The sequence below is a fragment of the Dicentrarchus labrax genome, unplaced genomic scaffold (assembly GCF_905237075.1).
Source record: "Dicentrarchus labrax unplaced genomic scaffold, dlabrax2021, whole genome shotgun sequence".
NCBI lineage: Eukaryota > Metazoa > Chordata > Actinopteri > Moronidae > Dicentrarchus > Dicentrarchus labrax.
This window is the reverse complement of record NW_026136704.1, coordinates 34,445,194-34,457,611: the sequence shown is the minus strand read 5'-3', so window position 1 is coordinate 34,457,611 and position 12,418 is coordinate 34,445,194. Positions and strand designations below refer to the sequence as shown.

Here is a 12,418-nt window from a genome sequence, read left to right as displayed (position 1 = left end):
GTGGACTGCAGATTCATTTAAGAACAAACAATAATAATAATAATAATAATAATAACAACAACAAAAAGAAACAAAATCTTTTTCCATTTTCTTTTTTTCCCGCCGTCGTCACACTAACACAAACTCTACGACCATGCGACAGATTGCACACTAACATAACCAAACATACCTAAGCAAGAAAACCGTAGACGCATATAAACCAACTTCATACTGATATGTAAATTTTATTTTTTCTCTTTTCAAAAAAATATTTTGGAAGTTTTTTTTTTTAAATACATTTTTAGTTTTTTTTTTTACATTTCTATTCATTTAAAAGCTACCGTTAAAACAAGGCGTTTTAGTGATATTTAACCCAGTAATTTTTACCGTCTTTTTTTATTTTATTCCATTTTCTTTTCTTTTTTTTGTCTTTTCAAACAAAAAAAACAAAATATTGTGAAAAGTACTGAATTACAAAGTCAGAGGCGGGTTCAGCCGGCGGGGCAGGACGGGGCAGACGGAGGAACGTTCAACCAACAGGAGACAAACTTTAAAAAAGGCAGGAAAGTGAAGGAAAAATAGCGTTAAAAAAGAGCTTCTTCTGTCTTTCTTTCTAAAGCTGCAGGTAGAAATCATAAAAAGGAAGCACAGAGAAACCTAACATCAACCTAAAAGGCAAATCAGCTACAGTACAGGTTCTGGTTTCAGTCAGAACTGAATCTCTGTTCTCGGTTTACTACACACTACAGTTTCACAGACAAAAGCCCCTGAATGCAGCACGCTCACACCTGGGTCGCGATGTGGAGGAAATCTTAGTGTCTGTGAAGTTTGGAGGACTGAAAACACGAAGCAACCGACATATTCTGACTTTTACAGGTTTTCCTGCTGGCACAGGACGGCGCTCGGTTCTTCGTTCAGGTCCGGTGGAGTCTTACAAATACCACTAGGAGGCGTTAGGAGGAGCCAGAGGACGCTGACGCTTTCACAGATTATCTGCCTCATGTGCTACTATCAGGATATAAAGAAAGATTCAACAAATATGACAAATACAAATATATTTGTATAAAAATTACCGTCTGCAGCTTTAATTGCTATCTGGTTTGTCAGAATGCATTCTGGGAAAGTTTGGTGTAAAAATAGATTGCTGATTACAACACTGTCAGACTTTTTGAGGGGATCTTTCCTTTAAAGGTTTTGTCTCTCTGCCTTTCTGGGCAAAACTGTGGGGGGGGCAACTACCACAGCACTCCTGCACTGATTAAACGGCGACGTTGTGCTGCAGCACCGAACGCGTTCAAGCGATCTCGGGATCGGAAACGTCTCCGGTCGTCCTGTCGAGTCGCACCCAAAATAAAAAGCTGCCGCGACGTCCTCCAAGCATCCTGCCGCGCTGTGAACCCGCCCGCTGAGTAAAGTGACCTACAGCATTGATTCTACACATTAAGTTGTCCGTAAAGAACGAGAAGAAGAAGAAGAAGGAAGAAACAGAAAAGAAAGAAAGAGGAGAAGAATCACAGTGACGACTCTTCTCCTCTGTGATCGATCTCCAGAGTAAAACATGGATGACAGAGGAGGAGAGGGACGTGTCCTCTCCTCTCAGAATCAATATGGAGGATGAGGAGGATGAAGAGGAGGATGAGGAGGGAAGGTGAGAAACTTTTCACCCACTGGCCACATGACAAAAATCAGCCACTTTCCCTATTTCACCGTCCAATCAGCTTTCAGATCGGTGTAACTGGTGGCTGATGATGGTCGGTTGTTGCTGGTGTTGATTTATTGAGAAGATTAAAAGCAGAGGTGTGTGTGTGTGTGTGTGTGTGGGGCCAGTGTTAGTTTCCCATACTGCTTAGCGGATCGAGGTTGATGATGATGAAGATGAAGTTGCCGTGACACCTCAGAAGTTGAGGTGTCTCTGGCTGGGCTGGTGCAGGTGCGCGGTGCTGGCCTTCGGGGGGCGCAGCAGGTTGAGTCGTCGGAGGGCGTTGCGGGACAGCGGCTGGGTGCGTTGGGTGGCGTTACCCGACCGCTGCTGCAGGAGGCCGTTGCGGGCGGAGAGCGCCGCAGCGTAGCAGGCGGAGTGGAGGCTGGAGCGACGCTGGACGACGGCTACCTCCGGCCTGCGGGGGGGGGGGACAGAGACAGAGACAGAAGCAGAGAGCTGTTAGATGGAGAGACAAGCCTCACCGCACAGCACAGGACACAGCGCCCCCAACAGGAAGTTCCCCGTTGTGTGTTTCCAGCTCTTACCTGTGGCGAGGGCCGTCCAGAGTGCGTCTGCCCTTCTCCTTCCCACCGGAGGCGGTCGGGGCCGAGGGCATGTTTCCAGGCAACAAGCCCAGCTCCAGGTCGAGGGAGCGCGGCAGGGGGTCGAGGGTCAGTCTGGGGGGGCTGCGGTGGGCGTAGACGGACATGCTGGGGTGCTCGATCAGCAGGTTCTCCAGGGGGCTGGTCTCCAGGAGGACGGGCTTGCTGCCACGGCCGGTGAAGCAGGGCGGGGGGGTGACGAACCAGCTCTCCTCCAGAGAGCCGACGTCCAGACGCAGGAAGCCGCTCTCCTCTTCGTCGTCGTCGTCGTCCTCCTCCTCCTCCTCCTCCTCCTCCGCCCCGCCGTCTGGGTCGGTGTCGGCTGTGGAGTTGAGGGAGGTGCAGGAGGCGTAGCGGACTGGGGGGCTGGCCATGGGGGAGGGGATCATCACCAGGTCCTCCTCCTCCTCCTCCTCCTCTTCCTCCTCCTCTTCCTCAGGGCTGACAGTGGATCCAGAGAGGCCGTCGCCACACTGAGCGGAGCAGGCTTCAGCTGCAGGGGAGACACAGCAGAGTGGGTTTACTTTACAGAGTTTTAAGCTTTTAACGGGTTTAATTTATGTAATCTCAGCGTCAGAGAGCAAATGAAACCAAAACTCTGTAAAATATGTGTTTTTGTTATTTATGTGAATTTGAGAACATTATAAATCCATTATTGGAGCTTTAGGTTGTTTTCCAACGGGCTGCTAGTGGAGGCTTTCATCAGAGACACTGCAGGGCAATGTCTTCAGTGTGCCAGCAGGTGGCACTGTGACCTGTCTGCTCACATGTAAACAATCAGGAGAGCTCCAGGCGGCCTGACAGCTCAGCATCACATGTGCAACTGAACCCGCAGCCTGCACGCATGTTTACTGTCGGTCTGCAGGCCGGACGGCGCTGAACGATCTGCTCAACGACCGCCTGATCCTTCCACTCTGCTTCCTCCGCACGAAGCTGCAGAAACAACACGCACAACTGCACATAAATCAGCGAACCCGCAGACATCCTGCTAAAGAGTCGGCCTCTTTTTGCTTTTGATCCAAACATCAGCTTCTAATGACTCGCAGAGAGAGACAGGAAGTTCTGAGGCGGAGAGGCAACATGATCTCAAGCAGCCAGACTAAAAATAACTCAGACGTCTGTTTGATTTCAGTTCTGTTTTTTCCCCCATAAAAGCTTCTTATTGCTCAAACCCTGCTGCTTTTTATCCTTTATCCAAACACCCTGCTGACAAAAGTTTAGGAGCTTCATCTAAAGACCCCCCCCCCCGACCTCTGTGCGCTCACTGTTTACAGAATGCATTTCTTTCCATGCATGTCAGCCAGCTCATCACACGTGAACACCGTGGCATGAACAGGGCTCCGACTCCCAGGAGTTCACAGAGGAATCCGTGTTTACCCACAACAGGCCAGAGGGTGCTGACTCAGCGCCAGCCAGCTGATCTGCACGCGTCATCCTCTCGCTGTCCGATCAGCAGCTGAGCTCTTCCTCCAGAGGCTGGCGTCTGCAGGAGTTAGCGAGGACCGGCAGTGTTTTGGAGACTTTGGCCGGCGGTGTGACGGGTTAATGAGGTCGGTGTGGATTATGAACGAACCCACTGACCTTCCACTCGACTCAGAGTCAGTTCACCTTCAACCAGACCAGAGTCACAAATCTGCAACATGACGTCATTTTAGCTCAATCATTTTGGTATATTTCCCTGATCAAGACGAACGGCACACTTGTGACAGCCCTGTAGGACCGTCATCTGTGATCTGTGTGTACGCTGCGCTGCCTTCTGTAAACAGGCCCCCGGCTCGCAGGCCGCAGGGCCTCCATACAGTCCAAAACACGGACATGCATGCAGTCCTGTTGTCTGTACATTAAGGGCTCATGTGGATATCACAGCACAAGTAAACCCTTAATTCACTGAGTAACGTCTGCACTGGTTACTGTGGCTTAAATAATAAACTAAACTTCAGTATTAACAAAACTCATCTCCAAACCACAGCAGGTGGGATTGTCAAGTTCCTAATTGTGACTTTTATGGTAGTTTGTGATCACTTCCAAACTGTTCATTTATGTAACTTCTCCAATAAGTAATGCTTGTTTTACTTGTGGAAGACATTCACACAAAAGAAGATTTCCTTACGTTCAAACCTTCAGACTTCCAACCAAACATCATCCTGAGCGCTCGTTAGTCTTGTGCAGAGCTCAGCGAGACTTCACGGACAGTTGTGTAACTTTATGATGCACCTCGGAGAAACACAACACTGTATCCAGGTGTGTGTGTGTGTGTGTGTGTGTGTGTGTGATGGAGAGGGTTTAGCTGGAGGGATGTCAGAGGCGGCTCTGTGCCCATACATGTCCACCTCCACAGGCCCAGAATGGGAACTCCAGCTCCACCAGGTTCTATTTTTACCTCCTCTGGTTCCCCCGGGCGCTTTTGTTTGACCCGTTTACAGGTTGACTACCATAAACTGCCTGATGGCACCCTGCCGCCCCACCACCCGGCCTGAAGTGGACCAGCCAGCCTCTGGTCCTCCCCCTCCCCTCCCACCTGAAATATTCACACGGCTGTGGAATCGGAGACGGGTCAAGTCGAGTGAAGACCGGCGGCGGGTGAACGGTGGGCCAAACTGAAGCTGTGCTGAGAGCCACCTGGAAGTCCCTGCAGTGTGTCATGTTTCTGTATACAGTGTGTGTGTGTGTGTGTGTGTGTGTGTGTGTGTGTGTGTTTTGACTGGGATCTTTTTTTGATCTCAGAGACTCAGCTGGAAACTTGGCTCGACTTTTCGCGGCCATTAAAAGAGTCTAAAGTTATCCCGTATCTTCCTTCCTGAATCTTCCGTGTGCAGGTTTATCGTCTCTCTCTGCGTCTCCGCTCAACGTCTCCTTACTAACTTTACCCTGCAGCTTTCAGCTGATCTCACAGTCTTCATCAGCAGGTGGATTTTGCTCTGCTCATCCTTTAAATGAGCCTATTTTTTTATATTTTTAGAGACACGTTTACATGTTTTTATGCACAAATTTGAGGTAAATTCATCTTTTACTTCTGCTAATATTTATGCTCTGAAAAAGTTTCATTTATGACACTTTTGTCCAAAATTGAGTTTGATTGTTTTAACTTGAAATATTAACTCAACATGTGTGATAATAAAGCTGCACAGCCACAGAACGTGCACACAATCGGGAGGGTTTTATATCCTCTTTATGTGCAGCTGCTGCATTCACACTGTTTTGGGGTGTATTTGGAAAACAAGCAGCAGGAGACAGATTCCTTTTCCATGTATGTCACTTTATTTGGGTGATCTGCCAGAAGGAATAACGGGGAACGACAGATATCTCCGGAAAACTAAGACTGTAGCAGCAAACAAACAGATACAGACCGACCCACCTACAGCAGATAACGTCAATGTCACATTTAAGACATTTTAAGGCCTGAAATTCAGATTATTGGATTTTTAAACAGACAGTAGAAAGGTTCAGGTTTATAAACTGCTGCAGGTCAGCGAGTCGGCAGCTGATGAGCTGGAGTAAAACTGTCAGAGCGTGTTTTTACTTTGCGTCACGTCGCCACTGTGCGTGCCTTCGAGGTTTTGGGAGGATTTTATCTGAGGTTTCGTATGTGGTTACAGGTTTTACTGCTGTATGTTCTTTGAATTAAAGCGTGCTGATTGTCGTTTCTGGAGGAATTTTTTTTTGGAGGAATTTTTTTATGGATGTATTGTCCAGTGTAGAGATGAAACAGTTCATTTATTAATCAGCAACTATTTTTACAGAAAGGAATATAATAATACATTTTTTTAAAACGACTTAGAAATCAGTCATTTATTGTTTTTTTTAAATCATTTAATTTAATTTTTTTTTACCGGTTTCACCAGGTCATTGTATTCTCATGAGACTTACCCAGGTAGTTGACCAGGATCCAGTCTTCATCATCCTCTTCTTCCTCTTTGCCGTCTCCGGGTCTGCTGCTTCGACTCAGCTCCTCCACGTCGTCCCCGAACAGAGCGCTGGCAAACCTCTGGAACATCCCTGGGCGTCCTGGGGGGGCCTGAGGCTGAGGGAGGGGCTGGGGGAGGCGCGTGGCTCGGGGCGACGGCGGGGAGGCGTGGCGCACACTTTGGTCATCAGCTGCGGGGTTCACGGCGGCAGGAAGGCTCCGGAAAGGTGCTAAAGTGCATCAATAAGGTGTGGTCATGGATCATCTGAGGCTGGACATCGCTCAACGGCAGGGTCGGATCAACGAGTGCAAAAATACAAAACGAGCCCTGAGAGGAGAAAAGACAGATTTAATCAACACTCTGATAATCAATTCATCATGTCAGCCTCTCAAACGTGAATATTTCCTGGTTTCTTTAGTCCTGTGTGTCAGGAAACGTCACCTCGGTTGACGTTTTTCACCATTTTCTGGACCAAACAACGAATCAACAGACTAAGTGATCATGAAAATGATTGTTAGTTGCAGCCAATAAAGTCAATAAGACGAAGTTTGAGTAGAATCTGAAGTCCTCATTACAACTACAGGAGTCTTTCATGTGTCTGAATGTCCAATAACAAGACATTTTACCTCCAAGAGCAGTTTTTAATGTCATTTTAACAAAAATGTCTCAAAACTTCTGCTGTCAGGTCAGATGAGCATCATGTGAATTTAGTCTCACAGCAATCAAGTCCTAATTCCTCAAACTTTAAGATGCATTAATAAGGATTTTGGCCTCGCCTTATAAAGCCGTTACGGACAATATTTGCTCTCTTTTAGGTAGCGTACAGTGAGCGCTGAGAGTCAACAGCTAAACAATGAGCTGTAAACCACTATGAGGCTCAGTCATGCCGGTGGGGGCAGAATCAGGTGATAATTCTGGAGTTATTTACAGCGGAGAGGAGTCTTGAATTTGCAGCGTATGCAGAGATTTTGTTTTAAAATAGAAAATGGGTCAGACGTCGGGTCTTGATTTTGGAGGCCAAGAATCTTCGCAGCTGGGGGGCCATGTAATTATTAAGTTACCTGTAACCTTATCGACCGACCCCCACAGACACTGTAAATACTGTAAACCCTCTCCTACTGGCTCTAATCTCAGCGTAATAATCAGTTCCACTCTATGTGGGGGTGACTTTTAAATGTTTTACTCTTTCCTGCAGTGAGTGTTTGCTAAAGAAAATACAAAAACTTCCTTACAAAAAGTCCTCATGAAGATTAAAATGTGAAGATTTGCTGAATATCTGTCACCTGCAGAGCATCACGTCCACACCTCTCATGGAAAAAACAACTCTACAGCCATGTTAGGGAGTGGTCTGATACATACACCAATGTGTGTGTGTGTGTGTGTGTGATTGTGTGTGTCTCAGGCAACAGATAAGGGTGTTAATCACACACACACACACAATGAGGGCTGTACTGCTGCACACACACACACAGGCTCGGAGGTTGTAAACTCAGTCGGGATTCATTTCCTGAGCAGCAGCTGCAGTTTCCTCACTTATTGAGCTGATGGGAGGCGAGCAGAGAGAAGCCGTCCCGTCTTGTGTTTTCACTCAACGGTAAATAAAGAAAAGGACGCGCTGTGTTCAGAGGACACACAGACACAGCTGGCCGGCAGCCGCTCTGCTGCCTCTCAGTACAGTCTTTCATGCTCAGAGAGCTCCAGTAGAGGCGATCAGTGTGGCCGTCCCACTGCAGCTGCTGCGTTAAAGGGGAAGGGAAGGAGGCCTCTCCTTTGGCACAATATTGGTGGATTGAAGCCAAAGGGTGCAATCCCCGACTCGTCCTCCGACTGTCCGGCGTTCAGCAGTGAGTGAGCGCTCAGAGAAAAAGGCTTTACACTGATTTATGGCCTTTCTCCGCCCTGGGTCGGGCCTCTCAGGCGACAGCTCTCAGATTGGTGGAGCAGACTCTGCAGACACTACTGAGGGATGATAAACCGCGTAACGCCTCGACGTGTTTTTGTTGTGAAATGAATCAAAATGGTGACTCACAGTTTGACTCAGTGTTTCAACAAACCACACAGAGTTTGCAACAGTTTAATCCTGAGGCCTCTACCAGAGACAATCGGCTGGTTTTATAAAGTTATTCTTAATGTCTGTTTCCCCTTGAAATCAATGAAACGAGGAGGCAGAGAAACACTACCGCTTTTGTCCACAGGGGGCCGCCAGAATCAACACAACAGAGTTCCTTATAGCGGCTTTAAGTGGAGTTAATAATTAATAACAACAAACTACCTAATCACAATGTAAAGACTGGTGTGTGCATACAGGTATGATATAAATAGTGTTACAAACTATAAACAGTGTAGTGCGAGTAAAACTCATTGTTCTTATTAAGATTAAAGGAACAATGATGTCCCCTTTTTTATATACATCTTTTTACATTTTTTATTTTAAAACTGTGATAAAAAAGATAAAATAATACTAATAAACTGCACTTTCCATGAAAAAGCATAAAGAGGCGACACAAAAGCAACTGTGCACGAATAAAACAACTAAAGGAAGTAGAGTAACAGGTATGAATCACTTATATATTATATTATAACTATATCATTAATAGTATAATTAGTCACTGTAAACATTACAACCTGATGTCACACCTTATTTTCAGACTGATGTAAACAAACCTCTAAAAAATATATTTTGAGTCGGTGTGTATTAAAAGGCTTGTCAATCCCTTTGGGAGACACAGCAGATGTTATTAATGCTAGCTGCTAAAATAACCACCACCAGGAGGCTAACGTCTATTGTTTATCTGAAAACCGACAGAAACCCAAACGTCGGATTTTTGTGAACGCGTCCTCCGTTGTGAACGAATGTTCCGCGGCTGTGATGCGTTCAGTTCCTCTGCTTCCAGTTCGTTTTTCTGCGTTCTCATATTCATTACAAGCTGAAAAGAGGGAGGGGGAAAAAAAGAAAGAAAGCGGTTTTCTTTTTCTTTTTTCTCTGCCTCAGTAAACAGCTGTGACCGCGGGACGGACCGAAACACAGAAAACGGTATCACAACAACAACAACAACAACAACAGCAGCAGCAGGCTGATAATCTGCTGCACCTGTTCCTCCTCCACCCTGCACACACATTTCATAGCACACTGAATATCAGACCATGATCACAATCACACAAAGGGAAGCTCCTCTGGGTCACTGAGTCACCGCAACTCACGCATCTGTTACATCATACCCGCATTATTTATTCAAACGCGGTTAAAACCCGTAAATCTGATGTGAATAAGCTGCAGGATCACACACACACACACACACACACACACACACACACACACACACACACACATATATAAACACAGGTCCCATAATGAGGATGAAGCCACATTACTGTGCTGGAGCTCATACAGCTGCTCACACAGCTACAGGACAGTAAACTGTATTAATTGTGTGTTTTTGTTGACATTGCAGGTTGCAACAGTAACTATCTCTATAATTAATCGATCAATCTATCCTATAACATATCAGAAATAAATGAAGGAATGTCTTCAGATGTTTTGTCAAGAGTCGAAATCAACTTAAAAATCATATTTGGGATAAATTCTCAAATTAAACATAAAAAAACAGAAAGTAGTGAAATATGTAAATAATAAAGTTTCTGAAATCCAATATGATCTCTTCAGGTTTCTTACATTGTTTAACAAACAGTTCAAAAACCGACACATCTCTATTTAAAACGGTGATGAAAAAAAAAGCGAATCCTCACTTGGAAAAAGCTGAAAACAAAGAATAATTGACGTTTTTTCTTGATAAATGACCAACTATCTAAAAGGTTATTGATTCTCTGTAGAGTCGATGTACTAATAGACTAATCGGCGCTAATGTGATTTAACAACCAGTAAAACAACAAGCCGAACTGGTCCGGTATTAGTCCGGTATTAGTCCGGAGCAGCAGCAGGGTTTGTCGGTTACAAAAGGGGAAGGGGAGGAGGCTGTAACCCTACACCGGCCGGACAGATCCCGAGGGCCCTGAACTACAGACATATATCAGGAAAACATTCCCACAGCATGCTGGGAACTTATTCTTATTAAAAACAACAAACCAAAAAAAACCCAACCGAGTTCCTGCAGAGCCACAGCTAACGTTAGCCTAGCCACATGAAGCTGAACACCGCAGAGTAACGCAACAAAACAAACAAACAAACAAAACAATGCAACGCAACAAAGGCCACAGCAACGTCTGTGTCCCGGTGGAGGAAGGGGCTCTGCTGTAAAACAGACCATAATAAGAGGAGGAAGAGGCACCGGAGCCGTTAACGGACACCGAGAGGAAAACAAAGAGCTCACCTGCGGCAGAGAGAGAGAGAGAGAGAGAGGGAGGGAGGGAGGGAGGGAGGATGTAAACGGGTTAAAATCCTTTAAACTGAGGTAGATGGATCCTTTTCGATAAAATAGAAAAACTTGCGGTTTCTTCTCGGAAGAAATAAAATATAAAAAGAGTTAATTTAAGGATTGTTCATCGGGAGTCACAGTGTGCTTCAGCTTCTACTCCTTTTTCTTCTTTCTCCCCCTTTCAGTCCGTTTCCTCCTCCGTCCCCCGACTGCTGCTCCTTCTTTTGTTGTTGTTGTGGCGCTCCAACAGCTGATCGCGGGTGACGTCGCCGGCCGGCAGCCAATAGGAAGGCTTCAGGGGCCAGGAGCGGCTCGGGCCAATCACAGCGCGCGTTACAAGCTGTCACCAACCCACGTGACCTCTCCTCCCTCCTCCCTCCTGGAAAAAAGAAAAAGACATGACTGGGCAAAGCACACACACACTCACACACTCTCAAACACACACTCACACACACACACTCACACACACACACACTCTCACACACACACACACACACACACACACACACACACACACACACACACACTCACACACACACACACACTCACACACACTCTCACACACACACACACACACACACACACACACACACACACACACTCACACACACTCACACACACACACACACACACACTCTCACACACACACACACACACACACACACACACTCACGCACACTCACGCACACACACACACACACATACACACTCACACACACTCACGCACACAGACACACACTACACACACTCACACACACACACACACACACACACACACACACTCACTCACACACACACTCTCACACACACACACTCACACACACACACACACACACACACACACACACACACACACACACACACACACACACACTGTAAATGTAAACAGTCAGCTGTTTATTAAAGTCATAAAACAATAAGTGCAGAAATAAAAATAAAAACTTTTTACAGACTTTTAGTGTTGTTTGGGGTCAAATACGACGCGAGGGGTCTTCAGTTAGTTGCTAAATCTGCTCGATGCTACTCACTCCTCCACGCTCGGTCCGTTCAGCGACACGTCACACACACGTTATTGTCTCAACACGAGAGGGTTTGATTCAATGTTTAAAAAATGCTTCTGGTTTCATTATTTAGTGAACGCAAAGAAAGAACGTTTGTGTTTGAGAACGCAGCTTGTTCATCAGTGGGGGGGGGCTGTATGTTTAATGCACCTGAACAGGTGTTCACAGAGGAGAGGGTCTCCTGCAGCCGTCTACTGCACGAGGCTACAACCAGATAATGGGTCAGTGGTGGGGCCTCAGAGGGGGGACCCCCTCTCCCCCTCTCTCCCCTCTCCCCTCTCTCCTCTCCCTCTCTCCCCCTCTCCCCTCCCCTCCCCTCTCCCCTCTCTCCTCTCCCCTCCCCTCCCCCCTCCTCCCCCTCCCCCCCTCCCCCTCTCCCCTCCCCCTCACCCCTCTCCCTCCCCTCACCTCTCCTCTCCCCTCTCCCCTCCCCTTCTCCCCTCTCCTCTCTCCCTCACCCTTCTCCCTCCCCCCCCTCCCCCTCCCTCTCCCCTCACCCCTCTCCCCTCCCCCTCCCTTCCCCCCCCCCTCCCTCTCACCCCTCACCCTCCCTCCCCCTCTCCCCCCCTCCCCCTCCCCCTCCCCCTCTCCCCACCCCTCCCTCTCTCCTCACCTCACCCTCTCCTCTCCCCTCTCCTCTCCCCTCTCCCCTCACCCCTCCCCCTCCCCTCCCCTCTCTCCCTCTCCCCCTCCCCTCCCCCTCCCCCCCCCCCCTCTCCCCTCACCCGCTGCCCTCCATTCAGCCCATAATCTGGAGGAAAGGCCGTAAGCTTCAGACAAAGGTTGTCCTGCTGTT

General features: G+C 47.3%; 1 protein-coding gene across 1 annotated transcript; it reads right to left on the bottom strand.

Annotated features, from left to right (window-relative positions):
* Positions 1–1,525: 1,525 nt before the first annotated feature.
* Positions 1,526–10,804, bottom strand: tp53inp1 (tumor protein p53 inducible nuclear protein 1). Its single transcript, XM_051399389.1, has 4 exons — positions 10,517–10,804; positions 6,151–6,515; positions 2,227–2,776; positions 1,526–2,096 (listed from the first exon to the last, which is right to left on the bottom strand). The coding sequence occupies exons 2-4, from the start codon at positions 6,275–6,277 to the stop codon at positions 1,874–1,876; spliced, it is 900 nt and encodes a 299-aa protein (XP_051255349.1). The 5' UTR covers positions 6,278–6,515; positions 10,517–10,804; the 3' UTR covers positions 1,526–1,873.
* Positions 10,805–12,418: the final 1,614 nt, after the last annotated feature.

What these genes read in the sequence shown, in the direction of transcription:
- tp53inp1 (XM_051399389.1), bottom strand. Translation starts at nt 6,277, where the DNA reads ATGTTCCAGAGGTTTGCCAGCGCTCTGTTCGGGGACGACGTGGAGGAG. An exon ending in GATCCTGGTCAACTACCTGG is followed by an intron (nt 2,777 to 6,150) that starts GTAAGTCTCATG and finishes TCTCCCCTGCAG; the next exon opens with CTGAAGCCTGCTCCGCTCAG. An exon ending in CTGGACGGCCCTCGCCACAG is followed by an intron (nt 2,097 to 2,226) that starts GTAAGAGCTGGA and finishes CCCCCCCCGCAG; the next exon opens with GCCGGAGGTAGCCGTCGTCC.